A 17744-nucleotide genomic window follows, 5' to 3' on the forward strand; every position below is an offset into this window, starting at 1 on the left:
ATATGGGTGAGTATACGGTCGTATTTTATGCCAGAAATAAGGTCAATGTTGTAAAGAACGGTAATTCCTCTTTAAAGCTAAGTAAGACTGCAACGATACAATCAATTACGTTGATTATTTAGTATCCATTTATCCCCAATTATGCCATCTCCTTCTAACAGACGCGCTGAAAACAATGCTTGCTTTCTACGGAGGAGCCCAAAGCTAATTGTCAAAAGTAGGGAATTCGTTTAAACAGAGCACACGTAAAATATGCGGTTTGTGAAAATGTGACGACCCATCAGAGTACCACAACTGTTATATGCAAAAATCTCAACAGAGAACATCCACTGGCTTTCAATGCTCAAAACGAGGCAGTAGCATCAGTACTATCACTGCTACTGCCTGGGAGTCATTGCTGTGTCCATTTGAGTTTCAGACCAGAGCTCAACAAAGCCCCCACAGAGTAGATGTTAATGGCTGATATGTTCAAACTGCTTTCCAGTGTATATGTTAATGTAAAGAAGAATTTAGTAACGAACGCACACTGAACAGTATTTTTAAGTAAAAGTAAAAGTTTCAAATGGTTCATGTAAAAATGTGCTTTGAATAAAAGGTTGAAAGGTTAATGGTATAATTTTATGGTTAACCAAAGGACTAATAAAACCGTCAAAAGACTAACAGGAAAAAATTATTGACAAAATAATAGTTTGCTGTAGCCTTAAAATGAAGTGAGTCACCGTTGCTCTAATCTTCCATTACCTCAAATCATCCAACAGCATTTAATTTCTATTGATATGCCACTGATAATGCTCTGGCAGTGACACTAATTCTCTCCTCAGACAAACTTGTCACTTGTGTGGCAAACGCATCCACAGTGGCTTACATCTCCCTAATTACTCAAGTTTTCTTTATTTAACTACAGGTAGCGAATGGAAACGTACTAATTTTGTTGAGACATGTGAAGTGGGTTCAGACAAGTGAAAATAATACTATGTGAAGTTAATTAACTTTGCTTTTTGTCCCCATTCCCTCAGTGCTCATTACCTTTAAAAGGAGCCACACACTGGCAGAAGTAATTACCAGGCTGGTCAATGCAAGTGGCTCCATTCTTGCAGGGAGATGAAGCACACTCATCAATGTCAAGTTCACATTTTGTACCTTTGACAGAAAAGAACACAGACTGATAAATACCTTATACTGAAGGGTGACTGACATAAAGGTTTGACATTTAAACTAGTGACAATAAACACAACAACTGAGATAGTGTAAGTAAAACAAGAAGAGAAGCTGGGTTTTCTCTGCGAATGTACCGTATAACTGATCCCTATATATTCCCCTTTTTTCATCTGGGTATAAATAATATCTGAAATCTGAAATAATTAGTGGGTTTTTTTTGCAAATTACTTGATTTTGTGAAGATGCAGACCTAAATACCATGCACACAAGTTGACAGTGGGCTGGAATGCTGCATGCACCTATAATACCTGATAGAGGGGTTCCTACTGTGCTGCAGCAAGGTACAAAGAAACAGCAAAGAGCAAACTCCTTCCATTTCAGATATATGTTCTAAACATTCACAAGAGTTCTAGTCAACGGATTATTAATACATTTGTTTTGATAATAGGGAGATGCTTTCTGATCACAAATTTCAGCCCAACACCCTCTTCTATTGTTGGTAACGCAGTGCGAATCCTTCTCTGTGGGGATTATTAGCACTTGTTAGGAAACAGTTTAAAAGGCATTACCACGGTTGAGTGGAAATGCCTCATCTTTGGTTTGATCTGGAGTTGTATGTAGACAGTGATTACAACAACACCACATGTAAAAAATGTATTATTCTGCCAGACTTTAAAGTGTGTTTAAAGTGAGTATTGCTGCTGACTTCTGAATACGTACTCGGAAATACATAATTCATGGGAAAAATATATGAATGAGCTATTTTAACTGAGGACGCAAGTAAAGCATTGATTTTCCAAATCCAAGAGTGCCTTACATTATTGGACGACACTGCTGCAAATTTGTGAACAGCATCATGCTGGCTTGTTGGGCTAAAATGGTCACAGTGCTAACTATGGTCCATTATCTATGGGCAATTCATAAATAAGTGTTTTCGTCCATTTTTTTGTTCTTGAGAACCGTCATCAGCCTCTGCCCAGGTACTGTTCTCATTCAACCAAGCATGGTCACGCCTGTTTTATCGATGACGCAACAGGAGGCCACTTGTGTGGGCTTGGGGCAGCCATGTCACAGATGTCAATGACTGGCCCCTGTCTGAACTTCAGAGGTGAACTTCTCAAGTCCAAACTACCGTATACGCAAGTTTGAATTTGGCGTACTTGATATTTAGAAATGTCCAGGACCAAGTATGCAAACTTTGGACTTCTGTACTTGGTAGTCTGGACTTGATATGTCTGACTCTGAAGTACAGACAGGAGGATGTCAGATGAATTGGAACAATACTCGGCCAGTGAGTGACGACATTTCACAAAGACAGACAAGGACACATACTGAGAAATACCTTCAATCTTAGTCTTGTTAAAAAAATACTATTACTATTTTGCACATTTAAATCAATTTTGCAGGGTGTGCACACAACCTGAAGACGTTGATTTTGTTGCACATGCATGAGTTTTCCAATTATAAGGTTTCTACCCAAGTTACATCTGCACAGTACATGTGAAAACAAAGATACTCTGCTGCTCTACCCCAACATGCATTTCGGATCAAGTACATTCACTAACCTGTAAAACCGGGCTTACAAACACATCCATAGCCGGGAACGAGGTCAATACATGTGGCGTTGTGCAGGCAGGGAGAGGACATGCACTCGTCTACGCTGACTTCACAGTGGTCGCCTGTGATGACATGACACGAAAAAGAAGCAGTGGTCATGTGCTGCAGACTTGATTTGTACCATTTTATAATTCCATTTTCCATTCAGGAAAAAAATAATAAAAAAAAAATGTTAAGACTGGCTTAAAGCCTCTGCATGAGGCTTCTCATTTTGATGACTAGTGGCAAGTTGAATTCCATGGTTGTAGGTTAATATGACAGCGTGAACGCACAACATGCATCACACATGGAAACACTTTCAGTGTAATGCTAGCAAAATTAATGTGACATTGATATTTTGTCTTGAATAATCAAGACAAAAATAAAGTTTTAAAAGGAAAAAAACACTGTGCCTGTTTCTGTAGGAGCAAGTAGCTGATCTATCCTTATTCCATATAACACAGAAAAGAAAATTTCAAGTAATATAGTGTATGGCTCACACTCCTGGTGTTACCACCTTGTTTTCTCTGAAAGTACAAAGCAAATCAGCTGCAAACAAACTAAGCTGCAAGATGTTCTTTTTTATTTATTTATTTTTTTGTACTATCACTGTTTCACACATTTACAGTCTCTGTAAGCTTTTTGAGAAGACTGTGACATAGTGTGAAAAGCCAGAGTGATAACGGGTCTCTGAATTACACCAACATTCGGTGTAATTACAGAGTGCTGTTTGTGCTGCTCTTGTAGCACAGGAAAAAGATGGGGTTTGTTTTGCAGCCTCAACGTCTCCCATGCGGATGAGGCCTGAAGGTTCGCGTGAGGTGAGTGTTGACACACCGGAGAGGGCAAAAATAATTTGATCTCTCTTCAACACACCGGCGACATTTCAAGATTATATTTTTTATTTATTTATTTTTTATTATTCTGCTAATTAAACATTGCAGTTTCTTCAGGAAACGGATTATTACAGCAGGTTTGCTCAGTCATCTGCCGCACACATCATTATTTTTTCCCCCCCGTCTGTTCTCAGATTCTCAAGCGCAAACACAGCGCTTAAAAAAATATGCTTAATTATACGCATACAACAACAAGAACTGAGGATACAGTTTAGATGGTCAGTGGCATTATATCTCATTGGCTGCATTTACATGATAGGGAGATATAAGAAATACGTACATAAATGTGATTCTTTTAAAACAGAACAAATTGCTGTTTTGCCACCTAATTATTGGTGGAAATACTGGCGCCCGTATAAATGTTGCCTATTTACCAGATTAACATGTTATTTGCGATGGATTTTATTATTTTGTACTATTCATGAGTTTCCCTCTAGATTCAAGCTCAAGTAAATTAGGTAACTTTGCCATCACGATTTTAAGATTAAATTGATGGATCTTATGAAGAGAAATGTTTGTACAATTTTGCATTATGCTATTTTGCCAGCATCAAGAAAAAAAAAATGTTTACTTGCACAGAAGTATAAGTTGAGAAATTTCACGGAAACACTGAAGCTTCCAGAGGGATAAACTCTGGCTCTACCCCGAAGATGAACCCACTACAGCTGAGGATAACTACAGTCAAACTGACAAGTAACAGCTTGTGTTCATTTCAGGCTCACCATAGGCTGCTAGAAAAATCTCACCACTATAAATCTTATGAACTGCAAGTCATACATTTTAAAGAAGAACTCCCTCGTGCTGATTTGAATGATACATGAATGATACGCACGCTGCGAGGAGGGCAAAACTTTAAACTATCTGTGACACCTATTTTATTATACTGTATTAATTATTTAAATTAATGGCAGAGGATAAACGTTGTCTATGTTCAGTCTAACTGGGAAAAACATAAAGCACATCACCTGTCATGCCCTTTGAGCTGACCTCAATAATTGATTCCTGTTATTTGAGACACCAAGGTTGAATGGAGTCTAACCAAAATGTTGGTCAGGTGAACATACTGATCAGGCATAAATTATGACCACTGACAGGAGAAGTAAGTAACATTGACCATCTTGTGACAATTCAATGTTCTGCTGGGAAACTTTTGGACCTGGCATTCATCCGTGTGTATGTTACTTAGACATGTACCACCCTCCTAGACCAGACCAGACCAGACACCCCCACCCCACAGCAATGGCACTCCTTGATGGCAGCAGCAATCACAAAAAAACGGTTTTGGATCAACTCAAAGAACATGAAAAACATCCGTTCTCGACCTGGCCTCCATATTCCCTAGATCCCAAACTGATCAAGCGTCTGTGGGATGCACTGGAAACAAGCCTGATCCTCAGAGGCCCCTCCCCTCAACCCATAGGACACAAAGGCCCCCACTAACAACATCCTGTTGCCAGACACCACAGGACGCCCTCAGAAGCCCCATGTCCATTCTCTGATGTGTCAGAACTGTTTTAGAGGCACAAGGGAGACCTACACAATATTAGTCATAATGTTATGTCTGATCGGTGTATTTGCAGTGCTGCATGAGCTGTGATTTAAGTAGTAGAGCTAGGAGTATAAAATATTAATTGCTGTCAGTGAAGCTGGTCGGTTCCAGCCTCGAGCCTGGAAAGGTAAAATGTAATTCGCTATAATTTCCACAGTTCTGCTGTTTCTTTGCTTCTTTGATTTCCCAGATATCAACCGTGTTCCAGATCTATCACACTTCATGTACAGTGTTTGAATAGTATCCAAACAGGAAGTGATCAACACCTGGCCAAACAGACTCCAAAACAGACATCACAAGTGAGTAGAAGCTGAACACAGATTTGCCGAACAAACAGATTTGCTGAAACTGTTTCACGAATAACAGGAAGATTCATATATAACAGGTGCTCAACTGCTATGTTCTGTATGTCCAGGGAGGCTTTTAGGTCGTATGTACTAAAAGCCTGCGAGGACACATCCATCAGGCCATCTATATGTCTTCCAGAGAAGGCTCTCCTCGCCCTGCCCCACTTTCATCAAAAAACACCAAACTCTGATAAACTCCCCTGTCTTTGGACACGAATGGGATTAAATTAATGACAAGAGGTCAGCGCTGATGAGAAATCTTTCTAAAGGGCGTGATATGGCGAGCCGATGGTTGGTCATTCGCCAGTATCGGGTACATTGGTACTCGTCTGTGGTTATAGTTTTTGCAAGCATCCCTAACCCTTACCACTAGTAGGATGACTCCTCTCAGGAGCTTTACAGCAGATTCAACATGTTGAATAGGTTGTGGAGTTTGTCAGTGCAGATGAATAAACTGCAGACAAACTGATGATTCAAGAGAAGCCATACTCTAGAATCCCAACTGCCAAGCTAATGGTAGCTATCCCAGTTTTCCCTTTTGCCCTTTTAGCTGCCCATTGGCTATAGGCTTTGCGATGTGTTCAAGTGCAACTGCGCCGTCAAGACATGGGTGACATGAGGCAACGTCAGAGTCAGCATTCATTGCTGGCATTTCTTTGATGCCGGTCTGGTGTGTCCGTGCTTCAAGGTGTTTTGACAAGTGCCATTTATTATTGTGGTTACTTCGCCGTCTAAGCTTCGGCGAAAGGGGAATTGCCGTTTTTTACAATCTGGACATTATCAGGGACGCAGGGCAGGACTTGTTGGCACTCATCATCCGGGCAAGACACCTGGTCACAGAGTGAGGTTATTACACCATCTTGATGCTGGGGAACTTTTTTGTGGTTTTGTGGCAGGTGGCAGGTGGAGCGGACCAACATTTACATGACACAACATATTTTGGTCACGTATAAACTGATATAAAGCTGGTTGTTTTTCTAGTGGTTTTGTTTTGTATTGTTCAGTTATTTTACGTTAAAGTCCATGGTGAGCCATTATTGAGATTTATATACGTCATATGGACTCCTGTTGAGAATTTATGGTTGTTTATATTCTATCTGAAATCATGTTAGAAAAATACAGATTCAGGATTAAATCATATTTTACACTTTGACAGCTTTATTTACATTCGTAAGTGTGAATAGTTGTGAAGAATATAATACCTGTGATCCCAAGAGGACACTGGCAGCTGAATGAGTTGAGCTCATCGACACAGGAGCCCCCATTCCGACAAGGCTGGCTGAGACATTCATTCACTTCAATCTCACAGTTATTTCCTGAGAAAGTACGAGAGGAGCACAATGTGTTGACAAATCGCTTCTGTGAATAAAATGCCACTTTAACTCGCAACGAGTAACTCCCAATATCGCTTTCACTTACCAATAAATCCAGGTGCACAGAAGCAGTCGTAGCCTTTGAGAGTGTCTTTACAAATACTCAGGACTCCGCACGGCTCTTTTTCACAGTCGTCAACGTTCATCTCACAAAACTGCCCTGTTAAACCTGCGGAGAGAGAGGACAGGGTGTTCCACGGCATTCTTACAGAAGTTTTATAACACAGCCGCGTAGTAAAACATCTCAAAGAAACTTAATAGTAGCTGTAAGCAAATAACAAAGCGAACACAACGAACGCCCTGAAACAGGGGAAAAAAACTTCAGATGTAACAGCGAATACTTCAAAAGTCTAATTTATTTAGTGACTACTGTAACTAGGTGTCCCCTGCGGAGTCGTGGACAAATAGTAGCGGACACAGCATGTGATGCATGTTCCTGCTGATTGTTTTCTTACTGCTGAATATTTGGTAGCAGTAATGTAGAAAGCAGCACAACAATACACCTACAAATGTGTGCTAGGATTGTTTTTTTAAAAAGAAGAAACACTTGAGACTTTTCTCTTCAGTTTTCTGATAAAAACAACACGCTTCATATTGGCCCTCATGGTCATTGAACACTAAATTCCTTTTGCGCACTCCACTTACAGTATGCTGTGAAGGAACTTGGTAGGTAGCAGGCAATTAGGAAATTTAATTGTTATGTGCGCATGGTTGTTAACTACAATTTACTACCTAATTAGACAAAGTAGAATTGCCACCTCATGGCTGTATGCCTCCGTTAACCAGTAAAGTTTTATATGTAGTGAAGAGTTAAGGAGTTAATGCATTCAGCTTATTACAGTCCATCTTGTGAGTGATTCCCTGCGAGAAACATGCCGTCTTCACTTTAGAGGCCTTTTTTACGAAGCACTGTACAGAGCTTCGTGTCACATGGTGCAACAAGAATCACCTCAAGCTCAATGTTAGCAAAGCCAGTGAGAATACGATTTTTGTGAGTTCATTGTGACCTTTGACCTCTAAATTCTGATCAGTTCATCCTTAAATCCATGTGAACATTTGAGCCAAATTTGAAGAAATTTCCTCAGGGTATTTCTGAGCTATCATGTTCATGAGATGGACGGTTGGACAATCTGGAAACATAACGCCACAACCGGAGGACAGAGTTGTAAAAACAGCAGTTAAACAGTGTTGGTCACTAGTGGTAAGAGCCGTAATTACCTGTGATTACATGCGAGTCATTACATCTTTTACAATGAAAAGTAATGATAGAGTAATTTAAACTAATGAAATGTAGTTATAGTGAAACGTAGTACCTTGAAATAGGTAATGGTTTCCATATGAGAGTTAAATGCTATTTTAAGACAGCACTGCTTTGATAGTATTCCATCAAAGAAACCGTTTACTAAGAGAAGACTCAGAGGCTGTAAGTGGGCAAATAGGCATCATGAGCATCGTCACTGCTTTGAAGTCAGCTCACAATCTGATGAACTGAGCCCTGACTTACACATTTCATAAGGATGTTATGTGTTGCTGCTTAAGGCCAAAGAGATTAGACTCCCACGGAGAAGACAGACGAACAAGTGAACGCATCAGACCAGGAGTGTGTCTGCTGTGTACGTGATTCATCGGAGGAACTGTCTCCAGCTGAACGGTGAACCCACCTGGTAAACAATCACACTTGAACCCTCCCGCTAGGTCCACGCACACTGAGCCATGTTGACACAGGCCATCAGCACAGTGGTTTATAGGCGTATTGCAGCGCGGCCCAGTGTAGCCGTGTTGACACACACACCTATAAGTATTCTCCAGCCCTTCACAGAGGAGAGTCCCCTCAGGGTCGCACGGATTTGACACACACTGGCTCGCCGGCGAGGAGCAGTCTTTGCCGCGGTATCCTGTAAGAGGTGGGATCAAAGAAGTGAGTGACGCGCTCCGCCGTGTACAGTTGTGGCAAAAAAATAAAATCACGGGTTGCGATTTCACATAACGCTCTCATTACCGGTGTTTTTCGCCCCTGCTGATTTACATAATTCACCCAGCCAGAGCATAAAGCACTAAAACCAAGGAGGGATTTCAGCAGCGGTACACATCCTGTAGTACAGAGTGTGGCTTTTTATCACCCATTCTAACTAATTTGTGGATTTGTCCGTGTGCTTTTTAATGGTTTTCACTTAGAGGTAAAAGCAGTGTTGCCGATTCCACACTTACCAACAGCACTAATATGTTTTCACATGCATTAATGACTGACTTTCCAAAAACCAATGATGCGCAATTAAGCAAGAAGAGCACATGGCACTCTGCGATGATAATGATTATCAAGCTCAGTATTATTCTTACGGAACACAAACATTGATTTTTTTTGACATTTCTGGATGAATTAAAGATGAAAAAATGTCACCAATTTACCAAAAAACAGAATATTTAACAGATCCATACCAATAAAATGTAAACAAGGCTCTGTTTGATACCTGGAGGGCAAACACATTGGGTTTCTCCAGCTAAATCGTGCATGCAGGTTCCTCCATTTTTGCAGAACGCCACATCCGATGCACACGCAGACAGGGATATGGAGCAATTCTTTCCTGGAAGGTAAATGTAGATTGTTAACCTGTGTTCATAAAAAAGAACACAAACTAAGAGAAAAGATTGCAGCACCTACATTATGTATCAGTAATGGGTGATACAAATGAGGTTGACTGCAGAGAGGAAGAACCATTAGCAATATGTGTTCAGTGATGGAGCCAGTTGGCGTGGTGCTGCTGCAAAAATCTCTTTGTGCTTTCGCTGTCAGTTTCTTTTCACAATGTAAAGGTGCGCACTGTTTATCTAGCTTGATTAAAATGTAAAAATACAAACAATATGTTAAAGTGATCCTTGCTACAACTGGGCTGCAATGAAGGATGCATTCATTATTAGGAATTTAAAACAAGAGAGAAAATGAAAATGTGTTAGCACAGTAATGTACTAACTGTAATATAAATGTTGGCTTTTGTCAACTTAAATTAATTGCATATGTCTAAATATTGTATATCTTTTAGATTTTTTATAACCCATCATTTATAAAAGCTTTGTTCTATTTTCTTTTTCCCCACATTGGTAGAAACAATTAAATCTTCATCCTCAATCAGCTGCAGTCCGTGTGAAACTGGTGAATAATCCCTTACATTAGACACCGAGTGCAGTTTGACGGTTATCATGTTTAAGAGTCATCAATCCGCGCCGTGTTCATTAAGGCCCGCGATGAAAACGATAACAAAGATAACTCACCGGCAAAGCCCGAAGGACAGATGCACTCATAGTCGGCGACCAAGTCAATACATGTGGAATTATTGGCGCAGAATCCATGGACACATTCATCATAGTTGATTTCACAGTTCAACCCCCCAAACCCTGGTACGGAGACAAAAAGAAAAATCTCATCAGAGACGGCGTGTGAATGTCTTGAAAAGATACAAATTAGTATCAATTTGCATCCATAAGGAATTTATTGCTGTGGTGAAATTCTGCATGACTTTTCACAGCAAGCTCATCACAAGTTAACAAATACAATTGAAGAGCAGGCTGCGCCGCAGTCTGTATTCCAGGAAACATTATGTTTTTGTCACATTGTGCGGCGGCATGATTAATATTTTTTCCACGGTGATTGATTCCAAGTTATATCAGCACATTTGATATTTTAAAAATAAAAGGTTAAAGTCATCAAGTAAAAGTGAGCGCTGCCAATTTCTGACATTTTAGTCCCCCATAAATATATTCCACCGCATGGTCACGCTACAAAATGACTATCATTAGCACTGTCACACACTGCAGCTACAGGAGGCCCATGACTAATGCCTGGCTATCAGCACCATCGGTGCAGGTCAAATTCTCATCATTTCTCAAACTGACCATGGAACCAATTTCCACCTCTCTCCACATCATAAAATTTGACAATTATCCTGACTTCATTAAAAATGCATAACAGTCTTCACCCGCAATCAAGGTTTAATCAGAGGCATGTCTCACAGGTAAGATGTCAGCTGGACCAAGAAATTATTGGGAAAAATAGCTGCAATTTCTTTCTTTCTTTCTTTTTTTTTTCTCTTTCCCCATCTCATACTAATGACGCGGGTGACAACTTTTGATGGAATGATTTTGTGGGATCTGAAAAATAATTGCAAATGTTTGTCAGACAGTATTCAACCACAGGGCAGGACACACGAGGAAATGTGGAATTGAAAATCATCAAGTTAGCAATCAAAGTCATCTGATATATATAAAAAAATAACCTTTTGTTGACAGTACACAGATATTTTTTTAAAATTCCAAATAAGCACGTTAGACTGATTGGTTCCTGCTGGAGTTGCGCTAATCAGCACCTGTTGTGTTTGATTAGGACTGAATTCTGTTAACCCTCAACATCGCATGAAACATGATGCACGGACGTTAAGGTCATAGAAGACGAGACGACCAATAATCATCTCCAGTTGTGTGAAATATTAAGACTGTGCACAATCTGGACAGACTCAACCAAACTGAGTCTACATATCAGGTAGTCTGACTGTATTGTGCAGGAACTGCCCTGTTCATTTAGAAGAAACAACCTTATTTGTGCCAGTATTTTTTTTTATTTATTTTTTTTTCTTTCTGATTCTGTAAAAACTATTTTTTCAGAAAGAGACGGGATTTTTGAGGATGTTCCAATTCATTTTATGCATTAATGAGTTGTTCGGTGGAGAATGCTGGAAGAAATTGGTTTGAGGTAGATACAATTTTGGTTGCAATTTCAGATTAAAAACATAATCGATGAATATAAATCTCCTAGACGCAAAATACTTGTGACTGCAAAGAGTAAAAAGAGAGTAAAAGTGATGTAACTGACTATACGTTTAGTGTTGGGTAGAGAGAGTAGATATAGGAGATTAACTCACAGTTAAAGGGGAACTACTGTTTTTTTTTTTTTACAACCTGGACCTTATTTCTGGCATATGATACGATCGTTTACTCACCCATATAACTTTGGTGTCATTTTTAGTACTTTGGAAGATATAAAGTTCCAGCGGAGCGCCGCATATATCCATACAGTGGGAGTGACTGGGGCACCGAAACGCAGTCTCTAAATAAAGCATTATTTGCCGTGAAACGCGTTCATTTCATCAATATTTTGTTATGATACGCTAGTGCTGTTCCCCGTTGAGTACCTGTTATTATCATCTGGGGTCTGTAGATTGACCTACTAACCTCTAAGGCTGCGTTTCGGTGCCCCAGTCACTCCCACTATATGGATACACGCGGCGCTCCGCTGGAGCTAAATATCTTCCGAAGGACTAAAAATGACACCAAAGTTATATGGGTGAACGATTGTATTTTATACCAGAAATAAGGTCCAGGTTGTAAAAAAACGGTAATTCCCCTTTAAGAATCAGGCCTAAATTAAGGTTTTCATCAATTCTTTAAACCATTCTGTTGATACTGATTGATATGACAAAGTCATCTACTGAGATCCGTTTAAGTACTCCGCGCTGAGCGTGTACAGTATGTCTAAGTTGCAAGGCAGCTGTATCCTCACGAGATCACACGACAATCCAATGGAGCTATGCGCTTGGGTCAACAGTCGTTCAGACCCTTCAGCATCTTACGGGAAACTATCAGAGACTATTGACAAGTCACAGACAGTTGGTTTGTCCAATCACCTGCCAAGCATTTCCTGAAAGTGCTTTCCTTTTTTCCCCAAAGTGTTTCTCTCCTCAGATGGTCCTGTGTACCAAACCATCTGGTGCGTCACTTCAACAGTTTGTATTGACTCATTTGGATTTACACACCTAGGTACTATAAGAACGATCCGTATACCGTGTTACTTGAGACAGTATTGACATTCGGAGGTTCTTCTGGCAGGGAAAAGTTAAGATTTGTGTCCGCATTCAAATGTTTTCTGGATACTTGTGTAAGGTTTTTGAACACGAGACGCAATTATAAAGTTGTGCTTGACTTGACTCGAAGCTTCAGAGGAAATAACTTCATGTTTTTTTCATCCGTCCATTTATCCGTAACAAAAAAGACCTCCAAAGAACAGGAAAAAAAAATAAATAAGAATGATTGTTAAACTGTTTCTGAATGGCTTTCTCATCAAAGCCAGGCTGACATTTGTTAGTCGCACTCTTAAAAATCAACTGAATCAGCTGCATAATCTTATCACATTGACTATTGGGGGATACAATCACATTATAACTTACCCTCTGAGCACAAGCATTGATACAGGTCAATGCCGTCCACACAAATGCCACCGTTCTGACATGGCTTTGACTCGCACTCATCGAGATTCACTTCACAGAATGGCCCTCCGAACCCTGCAGCACATGTAAAGAAGAAGAGGGGGGGGAAAAAAAGATCAGGGTTATTGGAATCCTTTACGCCCGGTTTCATTCCTTAGACAATTAGGATCAGCATGACTTTGTTTTCACAAACAAAAGCTGGTTTTCAAAGCTCGTATTGATTCACAGCGCTCGCCGGGCACATGCAGACTCAGCTCACTGGATCATTTAATCATGTTTAATAAGAGCCAGTCATTGCCCCTCTGATTTATTACATTAAACAAGCCAAATCTAGTGATTTTTAAGATCAAAGTCAATCTACGGACAAAGAGAACCGCATGAAACAAATAACATGCATCGGCGCACACGTGCAATCACACTTGCACACGCATGAACTCGCGCACTCTCGCGGGCCATTAAAAAGAAGAAACATGCCAGTGTTTAAGGCGCATTATCGCTGGTGCTACACAGGCTGTATGTGGGTTAACCTCACACTTATCTACCAGAGAGCGTTTGTTATGTGTGCACAACGCTGCACACAGTCAGCCAAGGACTAAAGAAAGCACGAGGGTCTGGAGACGTTCTTCACAATAAAATGAATAGAGAAAGAAGTCGCTGCGGAATAAGCAGTTTTCCTTCAAAATAAAACCGTGCCGCTTCACAAAAACAAAAACAGAAGCCAAATAAAAAGAATCAGTTGCATTGAGAAAAACAAGCAAACAAACAAAAAAATAAACTGCTGGATGGCATACGCACACTATCTCATGCCAAGAAGAGCTTTAATGGAGCTCAAATAATTTTATGGCAAAAATAAGACTAGCTCTGCAAATTTGTTCCTTTCAAATAATGCAAATGTGCAACAAAACAATAATGCCGTCTAAAACATTTGCTTCAGGGTCCAAAAGAAACTTTTATTGTCTCGCAAAGTCTGTCCTTTGAGAGCCGCAAAAAGATTGAGGGAAAATTTCATAAAAGCCAGCAACGTGTGTCCAACTGAAAAAATCCTGCATGCAAAATCTGCAATTTTGAGTTCATCCAACACACTCACTTCAGGAACGTGATACAGTGTATGCACTGAATACTAGGTTAAAAAGCTGACAGCGTAGGATATAAAGTTTAGCGAGCAAGTGTACGGGGAACATGTTTTGCAGCACCTAAGGTTGGCAGGCATTAGATTATAAGGATGCCAAGGCTGGCGACCTGAAACATCCATACGAGAGAGCATCTCACGGTTTGCCCTTGAGAAGTGGAGGAGAGCAGCTCACCGCAGGTTGCTTTCATTTACATAAGAAATCACTCACGATCCTTCACTTTGACATGTGCCGAGCATAAATGCAACAGGAGTAATGAAGTTACGGTTATTGATTGGGTTACATGAACTCCTATGTAATAGCTCTTCATTTGAAAAGAGATACTGGAGCTGCAGTGGAGGAGTGTCGACTGAATTATGACTGGTGTGGAGGGAGAAATGTTTATTTCCAGGAGCCTAACTGCGTCCAGGAATAAGCTATACGACTTCCTGCGCATGCACACAGCAGTGTAATGACATTTTGTCACTTACAGAACGTAAAGCTCTGACTTTCAAGTCTTGATACCCCTGGCAGGCCTCAGAGTAAGTCTAGCATGTCAAGCCTCTTTCACCCACTCATGAGCAAATGGTGTGATAACATTATTATTGTCAAAAAATCAATGTAGAGGAGTGACACACAAAATAAATTACATTTTTGGAAATGGTGCAAAATATCTGCATCTAACTCATCTAATAGCCTTTCATTACTAGATGTTAAATGTTAGATGAATCGTCATTTTTGGGATATTTTTTATGCACGGTGTTGTAAGAAGGCCTTGTCAGGACATGGAACTTGAGAAGGACTCATGTGGAGTCTTGTGAGTTTACACCATAGACTGTATAAAGATGGACGGCGGAGCAGCTCCTCAAAAGTGAAGCCAAAGCAAGTAGAGCTCCCCCTGGTGGCTGGCTGCAGTATAGGTTATAAGCTCCACCTCCATCATGTTAGTGGATGGGACTTGGGCCAAACTAAAATGCACGTCAAACACAAGGATGGTTTCTGTCATTTTAGGTAGTTATTATGACGTTGATGCATGTTCAAGTATCAACTCTTTGTTTAACTTTCGTTTTAGTTAGTTATTTGATGTAAAAGAAACAGGATGTGACATGATGGCGACTACCAGTTGCCATGCCAACCGCTCCGTAAAGCTGTCCCGTAGGACTGCGAGAGTTGTACAAAAAAAAAATTAAAAACAAGTACAGTGTATAATCCAATATTTCCTTGTAACTGGTGGAGGTAGAGCAGAGCATAGCATTAATTAAACTAAGACGCGTGTGAGTCTGGCAGAAGTGTGGACGGGTCACCGATATCGCGACTCTCAGAGAGTACTGCACAAACTCTGGACCCGAAACTCGCAAGATGGCGCTGTCCATATCCCCAGGAAAATAGCATTGTTTTGGCCAATGAGAGGAAGTGGTGACACGCTGTCCATATTTATATACAGTCTATGTTTTACACACAGCTTAATATCTCCTGTATTTACTATACATCACCATATCCCTTCAAATCCGACAACTTGACTCTGTGTAAGTCAGTGAGCACGAGCAATAAGCTCATCCCCACTCTTGTCGTGTGCTCGTCGCCCACCTGTTAAAAGGTCTTGCTCACCTTTCACACACATGCAGGAGACGTTCCGTCCACCCTTGGTCTCTGTGCATATTAATGTATGTTCACTGCACATTCCAAATGAGCAAAGGTCAATGTCCACAGAGCAATCCTTCCCCTTGAATCCTGAAAAACAAAACTGAGAACATTCAGCAAAACCTTCGGGCAGCAGGCCACGACGCAACTGAATCTATCACGGTAACAGTAACACACGGGTTGGAACACATCTTTACGGTTGTATGTTTTATTGGGTAGAGACACCTTTTCTTCAGCAGATTTATGAGGGTATCGATTCTTCCTCTCGCAATCTACCTTCTATGCAGTATGCTAATTGAGAGAATCATTGACAGAGACCTACCATAGCAGACTGATCTATATCACATTTATCTGCCCCACCAAATGCGCATCTGAACGCCACTGATAGATACCCATGTCAATATCCATTGTTGTAAATAAAGCCCAGACAGATGGTGTGACCGATACTCATTACATGTGTATGCACAAATAAAGAAGACTTAAAGGGATAATCCTAAAATAGATTGTCGGGTGTTTTGTTTTTTTCCACTGATATCACAGAGTTTAACCTGTGACCATGTGGGGATGTAGGTGAAAAACATAAATATCAATATTTTACATTTAGCATTAAATTGCCACATTAACCCATGAACTCTACAAACCTTAAAGTGGATGCACAGTATAAACTGGCAGAAAATACAGGTACCTGAAGTAGGTTTCAGTGGCTGGCAGAGGAGTAAATATCCCTTTTAAAATGGTTTAAATATACACATAGGACAACCGCTATGTTTTACTATGTGATACATTCAGTTCTTTGCAGACTTCACTTCTCTTTACATTGTAACCTGTATCTGGAGCAGCTTACATTGCACCGACACATATATCTAGATGGTTGATGACCTTCCAACTACCCTTTTGCCATCATATTATGTATTGCCTTGACTAGTTAATGGACAGCTATTGCCTCCAACAGAGTGTTTCGGAAGTGTTTAATAACCAATTGTGCATGCAATTCACTCTGAGGTTAATGTTGCATGAAGGAATGTCACATTTACAGTGTCACCGTCTCCAAATGGGACTCCCTGTTCTATCTGACGGCTTACAAGGGGCTCAGTCCCACTCTGGTGCAGGGAGAGAAGGGCAAAAAAAAGTGGAACTCCCAACTCCCAGAAACGAAGACATGCTACGATGGTTTGTTGAATGCATGCATTGAATTCAACATGTGTCTCTAAAACCAAGCTTTTGGCCTTCATTGTTGGTCTGCATGCAAGGTGACTCAAGAAAATGTGGTGACGTCAGGGCAGTGAAGAAGTACTTAATTTAGGTTGAGATTAAATTTCTTCCACAGATTACTTAGTTTGAGAACATTTACACCTAAACAGACTGAGCAACATTCTCAGGGAAAGCTTAACATTTGTATCTTTATTAATTAATCTGGAACCTAAACTAGATGACATGGTGAAAAAGCCAGGAGAAAATGTTATGATACTGCTTTAAACCTCCTTGGCTTGAACAAAATATCAGTTAAAACATTGATTTGCAATGATCTAAATTTGGATTTAGGTAACATACAAGTTGCAAAATTTGGTCAAGGTTTTTTAGGCCCTCAAAAACCCATCAACAACTACCACAATCAATGTGTGGATCTAGATGCAAATTAAACATTTGATTTTTCTATCACTAAAACAACTAATGTGGAGGACCGAGTAACTGGGAATAATTACTGTGAGCTTTCTAATAAATGTGTGGCATTATTTTATACATACGAGTTTAAAGTCCACATGAAAAGGCCAGCAGACTACTATTTGTTTCTACATATTTACCAGTATCCTCTGATAAGTGTTA

The 17744-nt window shown here is 40.2% G+C and overlaps 1 protein-coding gene across 1 annotated transcript in view; it reads right to left on the bottom strand.

The window, feature by feature from the left end:
* eys (eyes shut homolog) overlaps positions 1 to 17744 on the bottom strand; it is a 160438-nt gene that overhangs the window by 114390 nt on the left and 28304 nt on the right. The window contains exons 12-18 of the mRNA XM_084562427.1: positions 15888 to 16010; positions 13132 to 13245; positions 8581 to 8814; positions 6966 to 7088; positions 6749 to 6862; positions 2724 to 2837; positions 1027 to 1140 (exon numbers count right to left, since the gene is read on the bottom strand). Coding sequence (XP_084418553.1) covers positions 1027 to 1140; positions 2724 to 2837; positions 6749 to 6862; positions 6966 to 7088; positions 8581 to 8814; positions 13132 to 13245; positions 15888 to 16010 — 936 coding nt within the window. The remainder of the gene's footprint in view (positions 1 to 1026; positions 1141 to 2723; positions 2838 to 6748; positions 6863 to 6965; positions 7089 to 8580; positions 8815 to 13131; positions 13246 to 15887; positions 16011 to 17744) is intronic.

This window comes from Chelon labrosus (genome assembly GCF_963514085.1).
Source record: "Chelon labrosus genome assembly, chromosome: 15".
In the NCBI taxonomy this organism is placed as follows: Eukaryota; Metazoa; Chordata; class Actinopteri; order Mugiliformes; family Mugilidae; genus Chelon; species Chelon labrosus.